Source organism: Rutidosis leptorrhynchoides, chromosome 8 (assembly GCF_046630445.1).
Source record: "Rutidosis leptorrhynchoides isolate AG116_Rl617_1_P2 chromosome 8, CSIRO_AGI_Rlap_v1, whole genome shotgun sequence".
In the NCBI taxonomy this organism is placed as follows: Eukaryota; Viridiplantae; Streptophyta; class Magnoliopsida; order Asterales; family Asteraceae; genus Rutidosis; species Rutidosis leptorrhynchoides.
Genome location: NC_092340.1, coordinates 88,990,744 through 89,011,500, shown reverse-complemented (window position 1 = coordinate 89,011,500; position 20,757 = coordinate 88,990,744). Strand labels below are relative to the sequence as shown.

General features: G+C 33.1%; 1 protein-coding gene across 1 annotated transcript; it reads right to left on the bottom strand.

Moving 5' to 3' along the window:
• Nucleotides 1-9,149: 9,149 nt before the first annotated feature.
• LOC139863604 (uncharacterized) lies at nt 9,150-20,462 on the bottom strand. Its single transcript, XM_071852221.1, has 11 exons — nt 20,315-20,462; nt 19,825-19,973; nt 19,601-19,694; nt 19,308-19,540; nt 19,025-19,228; nt 18,843-18,938; nt 18,671-18,760; nt 17,938-18,134; nt 9,576-9,672; nt 9,253-9,489; nt 9,150-9,170 (listed from the first exon to the last, which is right to left on the bottom strand). The coding sequence occupies exons 1-11, from the start codon at nt 20,460-20,462 to the stop codon at nt 9,150-9,152; spliced, it is 1,566 nt and encodes a 521-aa protein (XP_071708322.1).
• Nucleotides 20,463-20,757: the final 295 nt, after the last annotated feature.

Genomic DNA, 20,757 nt, shown 5'->3' with positions numbered 1-20,757 from the left:
AATCTCAAGAAACATTTTTGGTGGCCAGGTATGAAAGCCGATATTGCTAAATATGTAGGAGAATATTTGACGTGTTCTAAGGTCAAAGCTGAACATCAGAAACCATCAGGTCTACTACAACAACCTGGAATCCTGGAATGGAAATGGGAAAACATTACCATGGATTTCATTACTAAATTGCCAAGGACTGCAAGTGGTTATGATACTATTTGGGTAATAGTTGATCGTCTCACCAAGTCAGCACACTTTCTGCCAATAAGAGAAGATGACAAGATGGAGAAGTTAGCACGACTGTAATTGAAGGAAGTCGTCTCCAGACATGGAATACCAATCTCTATTATCTCTGATAGGGATGGCAGATTTATTTCAAGATTCTGGCAGACATTACAGCAAGCATTAGGAACTCGTCTAGACATGAGTACTGCCTATCATCCACAAACTGATGGGCAGAGCGAAAGGATGATACAAACACTTGAAGACATGCTACGAGCACGTGTTATTGATTTCGGAAACAGTTGGGATCGACATCTACCGTTAGCAGAATTTTCCTACAACAACAGCTATCATTCAAGCATTGAGATGGCGCCGTTTGAAGCACTTTATGGTAGAAAGTACAGGTCTCCGATTTGTTAGAGTGAAGTGGGGAATAGACAGATTACTGGTCCGGAGATAATACAAGAAACTACCGAGAAGATCATCCAAATTTAACAATGGTTGAAAACCGCCCAAAGTCGACAAAAGAGCTACGCCGACATTAAAAGAAAAGACATAGAATTTGAAATTGGAGAAATGGTCATGCTTAAGGTTGCACCTTGGAAAGGTGTTGTTCGATTTGGTAAACGGGGGAAATTAAATCCAAGGTATATTGGACCATTCAAGATTATTGATCGTGTCGGACCAGTAGCTTACCGACTTGAGTTACCTCAACAACTTGCGAATGTACATAACACTTTCCACGTCTCGAATTTGAAGAAATATTTTGCTAAAGAATATCTCACTATTCCGTTGGACGAAATCCAAATCAATGAAAAACTTCAATTCATTGAAGAACCCGTAGAAATAATGGATCGTGAGGTTAAGAGACTTAAACAAAACCAGATACCGATTGTTAAGGTTCGATGGAATGCTCGTAGAGGACCCGAGTTCACCTGGGAGAGTGAAGATCAGATGAAGAAGAAATACCCGCATCTATTTCCAGAAGATTCGTCAATACTTTCAACAGCTAAAAATTTCGGGACGAAATTTATTTAACGGGTAGGTACTGTAGTGACCCGAACTTTTCCATGTTCTATATATTAAATGAAATTGATATTTACATGATTAAATGTTTCCAACATGTTAAGTAATCAAACTTGTTAAGACTTGATTAATTGAAATAGGTTTCATATAGACATTTGACCACCCAAGTTGACCGGTGATTCACGAACGTTAAAACTTGTAAAAACTATATGATGACATATATATGATTATATATATAGTTAACATGATATTATGATAAGTAAGTATCTCATTAGGTATTTTAACAATGAGTTATATACATAAAATTGAGTTTATTGAATTAAGAAACTCGAAATGATATATATAACGATTATCGTTATAACAACTTCTTACTAAATACATATGAATCATATTAAGATATTGATACACTATGTTTAATCATGATAAATGATAAGTAAACATGTCATTAAGTGTATTAACAATGAACTACATATGTAAAAATAAGACTACTAACTTAATGATTTCGAAACGAGACATATATGTAACGATTATCGTTGTATCGACATTTAAATGTATATATATCATATTAAGATATATTAATATATCATAATATCATGATAATATAATAATTTAACATCTCATTAGATATAATAAATATTGGGTTAACAACATTTAACAAGATCGTTAACTTAAAGGTTTCAAATCAACATTTACATGTAACGACTAACGATGACTTAACGACTCAGTTAGAATGTATATACATGTAGTGTTTTAATATGTATTTATACACTTTTGAAAGACTTTAAGACACTTATCAAAATACTTCTACTTAACAAAAATGCTTACAATTACATCCTCGTTCAGTTTCATCAACAATTCTACTCGTATGCACCCGTATTCGTACTCGTACAATACACAGCTTTTAGATGTATGTACTATTGGTATATACACTCCAATGATCAGATATTAGCAGCCCATGTGAGTCACCTAACACATGTAGGAACCATAATTTGGCAACTAGCATGAAATATCTCATAAAATTACAAAAATATGAGTAATCATTCATGACTTATTTACATGAAAACAAAATTACATATCCTTTATATCTAATCCATACACCAACGAACAAAAACACCTACAAACACTTTCAATCTTCAATTTTCTTCATCTAATTTATCTCTCTCAAGTTCTATCTTCAAGTTCTAAGTGTTCTTCATAAATTCTACAAGTTCTAGTTTCATAAAATCAAGAATACTTCCAAGTTTGCTAGCTTACTTCCAATCTTGTAGAGTGATCACCAACCTCAAGAAATCTTTCTTATTTACAGTAAGATATATTTCTAATACAAGGTAATACTCATATTCAAACTTTGATTCAATTTCTATAACTATAACAATCTTATTTCGAGTGGAAATCTTACTTGAACTTGTTTTTCGTGTCATGATTCTGCTTCAAGAACTTTCAAGCCATCCAAGGATCCTTTGAAGCTAGATCCATTTTTCTCATTTCCAGTAGCTTTATCCAGAAAACTTGAGGTAGTAATGATGTTCATAACATCATTCGATTCATACATATAAAGCTATCTTATTCGAAGGTCTAAACTTGAAATCACTAGAACATAGTTTAGTTAATTCTAAACTTGTTCGCAAACAAAAGTTAATCCTTCTAACTTGAATTTTAAAATCAAATAAACACATGTTCTATATCTATATGATATGCTAACTTAATGATTTAAAACCGAAAAACACGAAAAACACCGTAAAACCGGATATACGCCGTCGTAGTAACACCGCAGGCTGTTTTGGGTTAGTTAATTAAAAACTATGTTAAACTTTGATTTAAAAGTTGTTCTTCTGGGAAAATGATTTTTCTTATGAACATGAAACTATATCCAAAAATCATGGTTAAACTCAAAGTGTAAGTATGTTTTCTAAAATGGTCATCTAGACGTCGTTCTTTCGACTGAAATGACTACCTTTACAAAAATAACTTGTAACTTATATTTCCGACTATAAACCTATACTTTTTCTATTTAGATTCATAAAATAGTGTTCAATATGAAACCATAGCAATTTGATTCACTCAAAACGGATTTAAAATGAAGAAGTTATGGGTAAAACAAGATTTGATAATTTTTCTTGTTGTAGCAACGTGAAAATTGGTAACAAATCTATATTAATCATATCCTAGCTAACTTATATTTTATTATACATGTATTCTAATATATTATGTAATCTTGGGATACCATAGACACGTATGCAAATGTTTTGACATATCATATCGACCCATGTGTATATATTATTTGGAACAACCATAGACACTCTATATGCAGTAATGTGGGAGTTAGCTATACAGGGTTGAGGTTGATTCCAAAAATATATATACTTTGAGTTGTGATCTAGCCTGAGACGTGTATACACTGGGTCGTGGATTGATTCAAGATAATATATATCAATTTTTTTCTGTACATCTAACTTTGGACAACTAGTTGTAGGTTACTAACGAGGACAGCTGACATAATAAACTTAAAATATCAAAATGTATTAAAAGTGTTGTAAATATATTTTGAATATACTTTGATATATATGTACATATTTGTTATAGGTTCGTGAATCGACCAGTGGCCAAGTCTTACTTCCCGACGAAGTAAAAATCCGTGAAAGTGAGTTATAGTCCCACTTTTAAAATCTAATATTTTTGGGATGAGAATACATGCAGGTTTTATAAATGATTTACAAAATAGACACAAGTACGTGAAACTACATTCTATGGTTGAATTATCGAAATCGAATATGCCCCTTTTTATTAAGTCTGGTAATCTAAGAATTAGGGAACAGACACCCTAATTGACGCGAATCCTAAAGATAGATCTATTGGGCCTAACAAACCCCATCCAAAGTACCGGATGCTTTAGTACTTCGAAATTTATATCATATCCGAAGGGTGTCCCGGAATGATGGGGATATTCTTATATATGCATCTTGTTAATGTCGGTTACCAGGTGTTCACCATATGAATGATTTTTATCTCTATGTATGGGATGTATATTGAAATATGAAATCTTGTGGTCTATTGTTACGATTTGATATATATAGGTTAAACCTATAACTCACCAACATTTTTGTTGACGTTTAAAGCATGTTTATTCTCAGGTGAATATTAAGAGCTTCCGCTGTTGCATACTAAAATAAGGACAAGATTTGGAGTCCATGTTTGTATGATATTATGTAAAAACTGCATTCAAGAAACATATGTCGATGTAATATATTTCTATTGTAAACCATTATGTAATGGTCGTGTGTAAACAATATATTTTAGATTATCATTATTTGATAATCTACGTAATGCTTTTGAAACCTTTATTGATAAAATAAAGGTTATGGTTGTTTTAAAAATGAATGCAGTCTTTGAAAAACGTCTCATATAGAGGTCAAAACCTCGCAACGAAATCAATTAATATGGAACGTTTATAATCAATATGAACGGGACATTTTAATTTTTCTTTTAATGCGTCTTTCTTTTGGAGTCATATAGTAAATGCTTGAGGGAACAGTAGTTTCATCAATTGAAATACTGGTTTCCTTAGCTTTTACTTCACTCTCCAAAATTTCTTTCATGGACGGTGGTGGGGTCTCTGTAGGTCTGACAAACTTATTTGTTAAGACCTTTTTACCCTTAACTATCTTAGCAAAAGTATTTGGCAAGACACCTTCAGGATCAGTTTCAAGAATGCGGTTCATAAAAGTAACTTCTGCAAGAGCAGCAGTAGCAGCATAGTCACCAGCAAAGAAGGCTTCAACTTGGGCAGGCACCTGCTCATTTACACATTTATCTGTGTGTTGAGCGGATGTACACCATGAAGCAACAACCTTTTTGAGGTAGCTGGTTCTTAACATCTGCTGCCTCTACGTGAAGGGACTTTAGAGCAAAATTTTGTTTTTCAAGTTTTGAAATTTCATCCTTCAAGATTTTAATTTCATCAGTTTTGCTTTTAAGTTTATCATTTAAAGATTTGTTATCATTTTTCAAAACTTCTTCATGTTTACTGCCTCTACATAGATCAAATCTTAGGTAGTCAAACATTTCAGCTTTTTCATCATTAGTATAAGTTCAAAAATTATCAACCTTATACAGCATTTCAGTTTTCCATTGAGGTGAATCCTTTTTCAGGTCTGCTTCCCTCATATCAGACACAAATGTACTACTATTATCATCCTCATCAGACTCCTCAACCTCCTTGGCCATCAAACACAACTTTTTACCAGAAGCATAACCAGCATCATCATCATCATCAGTATCACTGTCAGAAGATGAAGAAGAGCTGGTTTCATCTCAGTCATGATGCTCAGCAACTGAAACCTTTTCTGGCTTCTTTCCCTTCTTATCAGTCTTTGCACTCTCCTTCATCTGAGCTTTCATAGCTTTGTACTTGTTCTTGTACTTACCAGCTTTTGAGAAAGAGTTAGCATGTGAGATTGAAGGTTTTCTGGACATGCATTCAGCAGTAAAATGTCCAACCTTCCCACAATTGTAACACTCAGATTTAGTACCTTTGACTGATTTGCTATTATACCTAGCACTCGGCTTCTTACTCCCTTTGTATGACTTACTGGTTCTATTACGATCGAACCTTTTAAACTGCCTAGCCAGCAAAGCCATACCTTCAGCAAACCCTTCCACATCATTTTCATCATCACTGCTCTCTTCAGACCTTGTACCACTCTCCACATCATCTTCAGTTGACTCTTCTTCTCATGGTTTTCTTCTGCTGTCATCTTTTGAACCAGTAAAGCCTTTTGAGCTTTCTTTTTAGCAGCAGCAATAAGAGCAGTATCATCTATTTTAGAAGATTTTGAAATGGTGGGGGCAGACTTAAAGTTTTCTTTCAAGCTTAGTTCAAGTTTAGCTTCTGCCTTCTCATGGTTCCAAACTGTACCATAGAGAGAAGACATGTTAAAGTTCTTTAAAGTCTGGGTGGTTCTTAAAGGGTCAATCACAGGTTTTCATTTAGCAGACAGTGAGTCAATGAATCTGTTTACTTGTTCAAAATCAGTATATGTAATTTTTAAAGTAAGCATGTCAGCAACTAAGGAGTTAAACCTAATGAAGGTTTGCTTAAGGGTCTCATTCTTATAGGCAAAGAACATTTCATACTCTCTTTTCAAAGCAATAATCTTGTTCTGCCTAACCTTATCCACGCCTTCATAAGTAACATCTAGATAGTCTAACATAAGCGTAGCATTCAGTTTTCCCTTAATCAGTTTGAAAAGGTGGTTAGGTAATGTTATAGCTAACAGAGTTCTGATCTTAGGGTCAAGTCCAACACGACGTTTGTCCTCAGTATCGCATTTAGCTGGAGTGAGAACAACCTCTCTGCCAGGAATGGCAGGAGTGTCAGCAGTAGTCGGAATACTATCAATAGTCTCAGTTGGGATAAATGGACCATCTGTGGCAATACCAGGCATGAGTGGGTCAATAGACTCCAGGTGAAGCATGAACCTTGCCTTCCAAGTTTCATACTCATCTTCATCAAATTTGGGTGGTCTATTGGATGAGCCATTTTCAAGGTAAGTTGTATTTGAATATGCAGCCATGAGAGAATTCAGATCCAAGATATTAAATTATCAAGACTGAAGCTCTGATACCAGTTGTTGGTCTCTTGATAAACAACAGGAGTATTGTAGAGGAGGTGAATACAATTCTTTCAATTAACTTAACAGGTAAGACACAGTTTAGTATTCAAGCAAGTAAATTAAATAGAGTCAAAGGTAATTTTTCAACGGTTTATTCTTTATTGATTAAATCACAAAGAATTACAACTATCCTCGACAGAATGATAGTTGGTTGATACAGATTTACCTAAGTATAGCTACAGAGGGTGTTCTAAGCTATTACACATTTTGGACTCTAAATAAACAAACACACACCACTAGTTGTTACAATAGTGGATACATCAATTTATATTAGTCCTATTATCCATGTAATTGTTCTATTGTCCATTGGTACATAGGATGTCTGTACTTTGTGGGGACAACTGCATCAGAGAGCGTGCTCTCCTCTTTCCTCTTTAGTAGCTATTTGCAGGAACACCCCAAATTGGTTGGGCACCACTATTTATTTAAACAAATAGAATGTTGTGTTCCCTAGGCGTTAACAAAGTATAACACATGTATGCACATGCGTTAAACTTCTGCATTCCCACGTGGTCTTGTAAGGTCACTTGTCAGCCGCCGATGCGTGTCCTTTTATTTTCAACTTTGTCTTTGACTTCTGTTGAATAGTACAATTGATATAGACCACTCAAGAAACCACTATGCTTGTAATGGAGCATAGCTGTCTTGTGTAGTAAGCTGCATTCCAGCTATACTGGTTCTTCATTGCTGAGTCACTTGATATTCTTGAATTGCTGAGTACACATCCTGTGCTAATTGAAGAATACTATCTACCTTGTGCTGGTAGACTAAAGCAAACTAAACACTCGACACAAAAATATCTGTTGTCTATACATAAACAAACTTGTGCTGGCTGCATATAACATTTTAGTGCAAATAAATTTCAGTTTTGTCATAATTAAATCCTTAATTATTTTGGGGACTCAACAGTTACAACATTTATGAGAATGATTGGTTTATGAACTATTCAAAATATGCAACGTACTTGGATCAAATTGTGCGACACTCCTAATCGAAGAGCAAGGGGGCTACAAGATAGAGAATTGCGTGAAGGCTTACGAGCCGATTTGGTTGAGCATGTGTGCACTACAAGAAAACTGTTATCTTAGGACCCCCAAAAGGGTCGTAAAAAGCCTATTCTTAGGACCTTTGACCTCATAGGACCCTCCAACCATTGGACGTATAGGTGGGAGTCGTATTAACCAAAAAGGGGTCCTAATGTTTATAGGACCGGTTTCATGAGTTCTATTAACAACATAAAAAGTGTCCTTATAGAAGACCATCTTAGGACCCTTTATAATATAATCTGACGAATAAATTTATGTTGTTAGAACCTATTAGGACTCCAAAAAAGTGTACTAATATAATTTAGTACCACAAAAAAGGTCCTAATATAAGTAGATGTTAATTAAGTACCACAAAAAAGGGTCCTAATATAATTTAGTATCACAAAAAAGGGTCTTAATATAATTTAGTACCACAAAATAGGGTCCTAATATAATTTAGTATTACAAAAAAGGGTCTTAATAAAACTAGATGTTACTTAAGTACCACAGAAAAGGGTCCGAATTCAATTTAGTACCACAAAAAAGGGTCCTAAGTTAACTATATGTTAATTAAGTACCACAAAAAAGAGTCCTAATATAAGTAGATGTTAATTTTGTAGCACAAAAAGGTCCTGAGATATGTATATGTTAGTACCAAAAAAGGGTCCTAACAAGTAATAGGAGTTCCGAATATCCGGTTTTTGGGCCTTTCTAGCCTAGTTCAGATAATTGGGCCTGGATATGGTAATTGGGCCTTTCTAGCCTAGTTCAGATAATTGGGCCTTTTGGATCTGCTTCAGCTAGCTGGGCCTGTCGCCATGTTTAAGCTTACTGGGCCTTTTGGGCCTGTCGCCATGGATTGAACACCTGATTCAGCCATTTTGGGCCTTTCGTGCCTGCTTCAGCTATTCGGTCCTTTTGGTGCTGGTTCGGATCCAGTTTTCTTTTGCTGCATCAATTTATTATTCATTACAATTACAAAACAAATATTAATATTGTTGCAATCCAAAAAGTATTACAGATTACAGATTACTAATATTGTTTCAACACCACAAATGCAAGAACATGTCCAGGTAACATCAACATATTACAGATCATTGTCTCAAACACACAAACTCATAAAACAAATAATATTCATGTTTAAACATTATAATCAAACCAGCCAGCATTACAAAACACACAAACTCTTCAATCCGCCACCAATCTATCTTGATCAGTCATCAAAATCTGCCACCTACAATTAAACCATCCATGTATAAGCATAAAGGTTATAAAAATGAATTCATAATTTTAGTACAAAATTAACAAAGACATACCTTGATCAACGCAGTAGGCCAAGCAGTAGACGTAACAATGACGTCATGAATGTATCTTATATGCTCATATGGCCTAAACAAAACTTCATTTCTTTCGATGGCCACTTGAAGCTCTACCTCACACCAACCAGCTCCAAGTTCTGTCTGCAAAACAACCGTAGTTGGATCCATGCTTACCAACTTTCCTCTTGCTACCTTGTTGTTTGTAATGCTTTTCACATACACTTCATCTCTCACCTAAAATTTAGTTTCCAAAAAAAAAACATTTAAGAAGGCTAAAAGGGTAGAAAAACAGTAAGGTAAGCTATTAAATTGAAACATACCTTTAAACGTTTAACAACCGAACCATTATCCTGATGACCTGAACCTTCATTCTCAACACCAGAACCATTATTCTTCCGAGCCAACTGGGCTTTTAACCTTGAATTTTCATTCTCAAGTTGTGATGACCCGGAAATTTCCGATCAAATTTAAACTTAATCTTTGTATGATTAACATTTCTGACACGATAAGCAAAGCTGTAAAACTGAATCTCAAAATTTTTGAACTACTTTTATATATTTAAATACCCTTCGGTTGTTTTCGACGATTCGCGAACAATTATATGTATATAGATACATATATACTATAAATTGAAAAGGTAACAATGTATTAATTATTTGATACCGTATATTAAACTTATTGGTTTAAATATCTATTTGAATATATATGATAAGTTGAAATATTTATTATTAAAATTTATTTATAAATAACTTCCAATGTGTATTTAAAAACTGATTTATATATATTAAAAAGATATATACATATATATAATTTCAAGTTATTTAGTAAACGATAGTAACATTTTCAAATTGCTACAGTACCCAAAATGTTACAGTGTTTTTGAAAATCACTATTTGCTACAGTGAAATTGACTTTGCTACAGTAAATTGCTACAGTGAAATTGACTTTGCTACAGTGAATTGCTACAGTGAATTGTTACAGTAAACACTATTTTAAAATGTATTTTAACAAATAGCGAGACGATGATTTATAGAAGTAAATGACCAAAACACTCAAATGTATAAGTTATATTTCGAGTGATATAATTTAGGGATAATTTAAGGCTATATTTTGACTAAGGTACGTGTCCCAAAATGTAATGTACAAGTTTTCTCAGCGTACGAAAGGACATTCGAAAAACCGGAACCGGGACATAAATTGAGTGACGATGTACGACATATCGGAACAAAAATTACAAGTCAACTATGCACGTGAATTTAATATAATATATAATTAATTATATAAATTATATATATTATATATTAATATAAAAATTATGTCGACAAACGTTTGGACAAAAGCTTTGTGAGCTGGAAAAGGACCCCATGCGATCGCATGGGAATCCTTCTACCAAGCCATGCGATCGCATGGCAGTGGATTTCAGGCCAAGTGCTATAAATTCGATCGAATTCTGTTTTTGTTTGCTCATTCACTTCTCTCTTATATTCCTCCGTATAAATATATTATTATTATTATTATTATCATTATTATTATTATTAATATTATTAAGATTAATATTATTATTTATCTTAATATTATTATTAGTAATATTAGTATTAGACATAAAATACTAGGACGAGGTCATGAGAGTGTCACTTTCAAAATGAGTTTTGAACGGGTTAGAGCTAAGGAAACTATGAGTTATTGTCAATGAGGTTATGGGTAATGTTCAAGGGTATTGTTCTCAAGTCAAACCTAGTGTTTATCATCTCTGTTGCGTCTACGTACTTTTCTAAAATATTAAATCACAATATTGATACGTTGAGATCTACGGTTATTTGGTAATCCGAGGTTCGGTCACATTTTGGTGAACGACTTTATATGCTGCTAAGGTGAGTTTCATTGCTCCCTTTTTAATTGCTTTTGCAATATATATTTTTGGGCTGAGAATACATGCAATTTATTTTAAATGCAATGGATACAAGTACATACTTAATTCTACACTGAGTTTGAACCGAAAATCCCTTAGCTTTGGTAACGTGTATTATTAAGATGATTATACAAAGGGTATAAATTATATATACGTTAAGTTTAGTTACCAGGGTGCTCAATTTCGTAGAATATTTTGATAAACGTTTCTGGATGAAACAACTGAAATCTTGTGATCCACCTTTATATACAGATTATGCGCAACATTAAAACTATGAACTCACCAACTTTTGTGTTGACACTTGTTAGCATGTTTATTCTCAGGTTTCCTAGAAGTCTTCCGCTGTTTGCTTTGATGTTAGACAAGCTATGTGCATGGAGTCTTACATGAGATATTTTTCAAGGAAACGTTGCATTCACCAAATCATCACCATGTATCTTATTTTGACTGCATTGTCAACGAAAGTACTGTTGTAAACTATTATTTATGGTGATTGTCTATATGTAGAAATCATCAGATGTCGAAAACCTTTGATTTAAATATTCATTTATGGTGTGCCTTTTCAAAAGAATGCAATGTTTACAAAACGTATCATATAGAGGTCAAATACCTCGCAATGAAATCAATGAATGACGTGTTCGTCCATATGGATTTGAGCGATCGTCACAGTTGGTATCAGAGCATTGGTCCTAGCGAACCAGGTCTTGCATGAGTGTGTTTAACTGATAGTTGTTAGGATGCATTAGTAAGTCTGGACTTCGATCGTGTCTGCATGTCAAAAGTTTTGCTTATCATTTTTGTCGGAAATTACCTGCTTATCATTCCTATTCTAGAAATGTTTTACTGCATTGATTGCATGAATAACGTATAGACAAAATTCATATCTTAGCGTATCTGTTACTGTAAACTTTTCCTGACATCTTCCGAAAATTCTCCGTGATTTATGGAATTTGGTATTATATATACATATGTAAATTATGTATTGAAGAATACCAAACTACATTCTATAATCTAATTCATATAAAAAAAATCATCTCCCTAATTATACAAGATGGATCCCGTATCTAGTTCAAATTCCTTAAACTCTGATAGCTATTCTGATATGGATATTCACCTGAATTCCGAAGACAGTGTAACCGGAATGGATCAACCAATTAGCCATCATCTATTCTGAATGAATTGGGGATGGGTTCGTAGTCTACTTAATTATTGGAGACAAGAGGAAGGCGATCCCTTCCATCCACCACATTGCCCTCTTGGCGAAGAACCTGAAGCACTTACCGGCGAACCTGTTCGTAATACCATTTTCTCTCTCATCTCCAGAATATCTCGTCATGATCATATACTCTCTTAAATTCTGGATCTTATTCATCCGCTCGTCCGAACCGCCAATCATCCCGGTGTAGTAGAAGAAGTCAACGAGCTTCGCGCTCGGGTAGTGGCTTTGGAGAATATGGTGTAAAGGTTACAAACACCAACAGAATCTCCGGCATCAACAGTACCACTGACAACAACACCAACAGTACCATTACCACCATCAACAACATCCGCATCGCAAACCTCAACTTCACAATCTGTTCCACGAGCATCAACATCATACGCACCGTAGTTACCAAGAAATACCAGCAACAATAACCGATGAAGTATTAACTCATTTCCCCTGAAGAAATTTTATGTATATTTAATATATATGAATTTTGAAATCAAAATAAATCTTTTCGTACTAAGCTATTACGTGTGAATCTTAACTGATAGGTACTACTCGGTTAGTTCATATTACTAATATGCAATGATGTACATTCTTCCTTAACAACTTAACCATTGTTAACTACAATATCTGTTTCAACTTAATGAATTCCATTTCATAATAAACTAAGTATATTATTCAATTATATGGTTGATTTTATACTTTCATCTTCGATGTATTCGAAACTTTCTAGAAAACATCATTCGTACCTTGCGAAGTTAGCAAGAGTTCCATGAGCACCAACATGATTCACTGAGAAAATATCAATAAAACTGAGTATTAATTACATTAGTGAAATACTCCTTAAAGATTATTAAATCTTTAATGTTTTAGAGATTATTCATTTCTAATTCAAGTCAAAAATCAAATGAGATTAATATGATATTAACTCATCAAATTTGTATTACATCTGAAGAAAATATACATACATATATTTTCATAAAGACGGTAATAAAAATTCTTTTGTACAAAATATTACTTGTGAAATCTTTAACGGGTAGGTAATTCCCGGGAAATATATAAGTTCACAATTAATATGTTATACTGTACATTCTTCAACTTTGATTAAAAAATTATTAACTATGCTCACAGCGATATATAATCGTTTCCATACAAATTCAATTACATATTCTGATATTGACGGATCAGAATCCAAGTCATAACTCTGAACCGGTGACATCATTCTTAGATCTCTACATCCTTCAAAGCTATACTTTGACTTCAAAACTATGCAAGATCCTTTAGCATTGTTTTTACCGAAAATAACCGTGCAATTCCTTTTCAAAGTATCCAGTATTATCAACCATTCAACCAGTCAACGACGACCTTTCAGACTTGTAACTTTGGCATATACGTTTTTGTTACTGAGGAACCTTTCATGTTCCACCACATTAGCAGTAAACTTATCAACAACTACATTGATCATTAAGCCTCTCCGAAAAATCACGATAATTATTCATTGAAACTCTATCAAGTACCCATATACAACTTGTAACAACAATTGTCATACCAACTACTGGGAATTAGCAAATCAGTATTTTGAATTTTGTAGCAATTTTTCGCCAACAGTTATATATATACATATAACGTTTACCTTCAAGACTTACAGACTTCGAATGTGAAGTTTCTGAAAAACACCCTAAACTACGAACTAGTTCTCGAAATCTTGAAAAATGCTGATGAAGCAGCAAAAACTGTAAACGACCTTAACAGTAAAAAGTTTGATGATAAAGGATAGTGTGCTGGCAAAGCTCAGAAAAAGAGAAAGTTTGGAACTGGAAAACGGATTGAGCAAAGTATGAAAGAGGCTGTGGATAAATCACAAGGACGAAATCTGTCTTCAAAGAATCCAAATGATTCAGTATCTACTGAAGCCATTAACGAATACCTTGCTTCCGAATCTAAACCCTTGCGGACAATATTCTTCATCATAGTATGATATTAGAAATTCTAAGATATCATCGTATCTTTCATTATAAATATCCTCCATATTTCTGGAGATAATTCCACAATCATTCTTATCGGAAATCAATTTTCTCCTTACGATATCTGTGTTACACCATAAAATAAACTATTTTAGTTTCTAAATTATGAAACTTTCAAGTTTAAAATATAAATGTTTTGAAGTAATGTTGGGAATTGAAGCATGGGTTAGTATAATATAATGACACTTGATCAACGTGATTATATTACAGTAAGTCATGCTGAGTTTCTAATGGAACGTGATAAAGGTTCACAGATCATACCCTCATCATAAACCATGTTACATAACTCTTTCATTCTATATAATCTCTAAATATATCAAGAAAATATATTTCTTGATGATTCGGTCTTTTCCGGATATTCTGGTAATTTGACAAGTCAGATTGTGCCATTACCGTTTCTTTCTTAGAACATTAATTATGTTTATTCCGAATTTCATACCTACGAATTCTGGACCATTATTCGCTTGACTTAAAGTCGGGAAGAGAAAACGAAAGCATGAAGCTTCGAAATATAATGGAAAATATAAAGCCCGAAAACAACCTCGAAATTACAAACCGTGTATATCAATGCGTATAGCAATATAAAGACACGGGAGAATGAAAAACAATATAACCCCAAGATAATAGTAGAAGAAAATAACCTCCTCTGGTGGCAGATGAAAAAGAAGAATGAATGATATGATAGCCAAGAAAATATCAAGAATCAGAACTGGATGAAGCATTTTCACAAATCTTTTGAAAGTATGAAATGAGGAAGAAGATGTAGGAGTAGTGAAAATAATGAAACGGGAGAGGTCAATTTATAGCAAAATATCGGACGCAGCAATAGAGGCAGATTACGCATTTAATCAAAGAAAATCCTAATTTTCGCAAATTCTGAAAAATCAAATCTTATTTAAATTACGAAGATTTTCTATTCCTTAAAATCCGGAAATCAATCGTTACTACATCAAGAGATAAGACGCATCTCTATTCTCCATTTCACTTGATTACGATAACTTCTCTCATACGCTTCGAGTAATTGGATTATTTTATCCATATTATTCAAACATAGATAAAACTCTATTATCAACTCATATTCGTCATTAAAACATTTTTATTGTTAGCCATGATGACCTCACTCAAATTTCGGGATGAAATTTCTTTAACGGGTAGGTACTGTGATGACCCGGAAATTTCCGATCAAATTTAAACTTAATCTTTGTATGATTAACATTTCTGACACGATAAGCAAAGTCTGTAAAACTGAATCTCAAAATTTTTGAACTACTTTTATATATTTAAATACCCTTCGGTTGTTTTCGACGATTCGCTAACAATTATATGTAAATAGATACATATATACTATAACTTGAAAAGGTAACAATGTATTAATTATTTGATACCGTATATTAAACTTATTGGTTTAAATATCTATTTGAATATATATGATAAGTTGAAATATTTATTATTAAAATTTATTTATAAATAACTTCCAATGTGTATTTAAAAACTGATTTATATATATTAAAAAGATATATACATATATATAATTTCAAGTTATTTAGTAAACGATAGTAACATTTTCAAATTGCTACAGTACCCAAAATGCTACAGTGTTTTTGAAAATCACTATTTGCTACAGTGAAATTGACTTTGCTACAGTAAATTGCTACAGTGAAATTGACTTTGCTACAGTGAATTGTTACAGTAAACACTATTTTAAAATGTATTTTAACAAATAGCGAGACGATGATTTATAGAAGTAAATGACCAAAACACTCAAATGTATAAGTTATATTTCGAGTGATATAATTTAGGGATAATTTAAGGCTATATTTTGACTAAGGTACGTGTCCCAAAATGTAATGTACAAGTTTTCTCAGCGTACGAAAGGACATTCGAAAAACCGGAACCGGGACATAAATTGAGTGACGATGTACGACATATCGGAACAAAAATTACAAGTCAACTATGCACGTGAATTTAATATAATATATAATTAATTATATAAATTATATATATTATATATTAATATAAAAATTATGTCGACAAACATTTGGACAAAAGCTTTGTGAGCTGGAAAAGGACCCCATGCGATCGCATGGGAATCCTTCTACCAAGCCATGCGATCGCATGGCAGTGGATTTCAGGCCAAGTGCTATAAATTCGATCGAATTCTGTTTTTGTTTGCTCATTCACTTCTCTCTTATATTCCTCCGTATAAATATATTATTATTATTATTATTATTATTATTATTATTATTATTATTATTATTATTATTATTATTATTATTATTATTATTATTATTATTATTATTATTATTATTATTATTATTATTATTATCATTATTATTATTATTATTAATATTATTAAGATTAATATTATTATTTATCTTAATATTATTATTAGTAATATTAGTATTAGACATAAAATACTAGGACGAGGTCATGAGAGTGTCACTTTCAAAATGAGTTTTGAACGGGTTAGAGCTAAGGAAACTATGAGTTATTGCCAATGAGGTTATGGGTAATGTTCAAGGGTATTGTTCTCAAGTCAAACCTAGTGTTTATCATCTCTGTTGCGTCTACGTACTTTTCTAAAATATTAAATCACAATATTGATACGTTGAGATCTACGGTTATTTGGTAATCCGAGGTTCGGTCACATTTTGGTGAACGACTTTATATGCTGCTAAGGTGAGTTTCATTGCTCCCTTTTTAATTGCTTTTGCAATATATATTTTTGGGCTGAGAATACATGCAATTTATTTTAAACGCAATGGATACAAGTACATACTTAATTCTACACTGAGTTTGAACCGAAAATCCCTTAGCTTTGGTAACTAGTAACTGTCGGTTATAAGAACTGGTGGGCGCGAGTAGTAGTATATGGATCCATAGGGCTTGATATTCCCATCCGAGCTAGAGCGCTAGCCTTTTAACGGATGTATGCTATTTGAGAAGCGTACACGTTGGTTTGCGTGTATTATTAAGATGATTATACAAAGGGTATAAATTATATATACGTTAAGTTTAGTTACCAGGGTGCTCAATTTCGTAGAATATTTTGATAAACGTTTCTGGATGAAACAACTGAAATCTTGTGATCCACCTTTATATACAGATTATGCGCAACATTAAAACTATGAACTCACCAACTTTTGTGTTGACACTTGTTAGCATGTTTATTCTCAGGTTTCCTAGAAGTCTTCCGCTGTTTGCTTTGATGTTACACAAGCTATGTGCATGGAGTCTTACATGACATATTTTTCAAGGAAACGTTGCATTCACCAAATCACCACCATGTATCTTATTTTGACTGCATTGTCAACGGAAGTACTGTTGTAAACTATTATTTATGGTGATTGTCTATATGTAGAAATCATCAGATGTCGAAAACCTTTGATTTAAATATTCATTTATGGTGTGCCTTTTCAAAAGAATGCAATGTTTACAAAACGTATCATATAGAGGTCAAATACCTCGCAATGAAATCAATGAATGACATGTTCGTCCATATGGATTTGAGCGATCGTCACACAAGTTCTTCCTTATCAGACTTGAGTTGAGCATTCTCCTTACGAACGACTGATCGACCAGGTACTACGCCCCACAAGTCTTTAGCGCGAACGCCAAGTCCATACGTTTGGGCAGAACCAGAATTATTGGGCCCCATTACCTGGGAAAAAACATCATCTGGTCCAGGTGTATCAGTTTGACCGTCCACAAGTTTGTCTGTAAGTTCTTTCATTTGTTTCTGCATAAAAAAAATTAATATTTGAACAGGCATATAAATATATGTCATGTAACATATTTCGGTATGACAGAAATGATTCTAATCTGGTATTCGATATATGCAATGCCCAATCAAAGTATAGCCCAATCACACCCAGATATTTGATATATATCCAATGCTTAACGTATTAATGCTAGACTAGGATTTTGGGATTTCGACATTAATACATAATGAAAATCAAGTGGTAACTATCAATTGAAGACTCTATTAATATTCACCTCAAATAAATTGGCTAGAAGATTATTAAGTGGTTTATGGTGATTAACATATAAATATACAACTAATTAACTTAAAAGATAAAATAACCCAACTGAAGCACATGAACATATCACAAAGGTAAAAGTCACTAAAAGTCTACTTCAAATCCAATAAAAACCTTATAGGTGGTTTATGGTGATTAACATATAAATGTACATCTACTGATATCATGTGTAGGATATACTTGATCCACTTTTGATTCTTTCATACATCATAATAGTGTTTATAAAATTACTTACGAGTACAGTTGCAGCTTCACCATCATCACTTCCATTTGTAAAATATTTCTTAAACATATCGACCCGAGTAGGTTCTCTTCCGAAACTCGTCTGCAATGAGTAAAAACGAGGTAACTATTAACAATGTATATTCAAAAGCTATACTATATTAATAATTTCCCCATGATATTACCTTCAGTTCTTCACGGATTCTTGCAAAACTTTTTTTCCCGGTCAATTGCATCAACTTCTTGTTAGCCCTATTGGCTTTATTTTTGTCGGACATCGCCTAAAAAAGAAAAAATATTAAATATTCTAATATGAAAATAATATACTATAAAAAAAAGTTACACCAAGTGTAAGATTATTTCATACCTTCACCCTTTCTTTACTCCAATATTCAAGAAGTCTTCTCCAATGTCTTTTGGTCAGTTCTTCAGGTAGTGAATTCAATTGAACCTCCATTGATAAAGACGGATCAAAGTAGGCTTCCTTTATTCTCGCCCTCCAATTTTCTATTTTTCGACCATATGACTGAAGTATCCAAGAATCAGCAGTTTGTGGAAAATCAAACTTTGTCTACAAATTATAAAAAGAGAAAACATATCACATGAGAGGTAAAAAAGGCTTATTATCACACAGATTTTAAAATACGTACCCTTAAGAAGTTGAGCAGCTTATCTTTTTTGTGTGTTTTAACTTGATTCCACGGTCTATAAACTGGACAATATTGGTAGCTCCGCGTTAAGTTACCAAGAAAATGAGTGAGTTTACTACTATTTTTGCAAATCGGCTGTCCATGTTCATTAACAGAAATTGGAATTCGAACAGATGCCTTCTGTTTCCAGATTTTTTGCATAAGTGCCGGTCCTCGAACTCTGTCGCCTTTATCTACAAAATTTGAGCACTTGATTTACAATTGATATACTACTAAACAATCAACAATATAACCTGATTCATCTGCTAGTTGGGTGGTTTGCTGATCAACATTCATCACAGGTTGAGTACTCGCATTTACTTCTTTACTCGCATAATAAAAAGGATACTGAAAGTTAGAATACATTCTTTAACATAATAAAAAGAATCAAGCAATATATAACAAATAAACCTTCTAGTTGTTGGGTGGTTTCTCATTGGTGGTCTTCAAAATCATCATAATATTCATTTCCATATACGTAACCATCGTAAATATAATTGTTGGCTTCATACTCAGGCCTGGGCTCCGTATCCGTTTCTTCATCTATAAGACTTCTAGCTTCTTCGTGTCTAACTTTTTTATGTCTAGACACCAACTTTCCCTCTAAATTTTGATCTTCAGGATTGTCTGTGTTAAGTAATGTAATCAATACATGTATTATTATATATTGTGAATGAATTATCAGTACATGAAGAGAGGCCATATATAGCCAAATACCCTAGCTAAGTATAATGGGCTAAGCCCAACAAGCATAATAAATGGGCTGAAGATTGTCTAAACCCAACAGAAACATACAACAAAAAACAAGCTCGATACAGCAAAAATAACTAATACACCCCAGATCAATGTTTAATGTGAAATCTATCACCAAACACATCTAAATTCCATACATTCCAAACCCTGCTAATACCTTCATAAATAATACATGATATGTGTACAGAGTAATGAAATAGTTAATATGAAATCACCATGACTGACTCTTATTCCATCTGGAGCTTTACTTTTTTTAACCATCGGCATCGTATCACTTGTTTGGCCCTTGGATTTTGCATTTAACCCTTTAGAGTTATCAGGAGTAACATAAACTCTTTTATTTGTTAAACTCATTCTTCTCATTGTATTGGGAGCAAGAAACTGTTTGCTTTTGCGTTTCTTGGTGGTTTGAGTCACAATAGCCTCAACCTATTTACCGGATCTAAGCTGGCAAGAGTTCTTGTTTCCTTCCATTGACATAATCTAAAAGAATGTAACGAACAATACGTACTCAGCAATTATATGAATAACATGTAATCATTTAACATAAAATACTTGTATATTTATAAACCTTTTAGCTACATAAAAATAAAAATTAATAAAGCAAGCATAATACACATTTTGGATGGTCCATAATCCACACATAATACGGAGTTGC

Bases quoted from the DNA above. Each gene is read 5' to 3' on its own strand.
- LOC139863604 (XM_071852221.1), bottom strand. From the start codon at position 20,462: ATGAGAAGAATGAGTTTAACAAATAAAAGAGTTTATGTTACTCCTGAT. The intron at 18,135-18,670 runs GTAAGTAATTTT...TTTTTTATGCAG, and splicing joins GTGAAGCTGCAACTGTACTC to AAACAAATGAAAGAACTTAC. The intron at 9,673-17,937 runs GTCTGATAAGGA...TGAAAATTCAAG, and splicing joins AAGGAGAATGCTCAACTCAA to GTTAAAAGCCCAGTTGGCTC.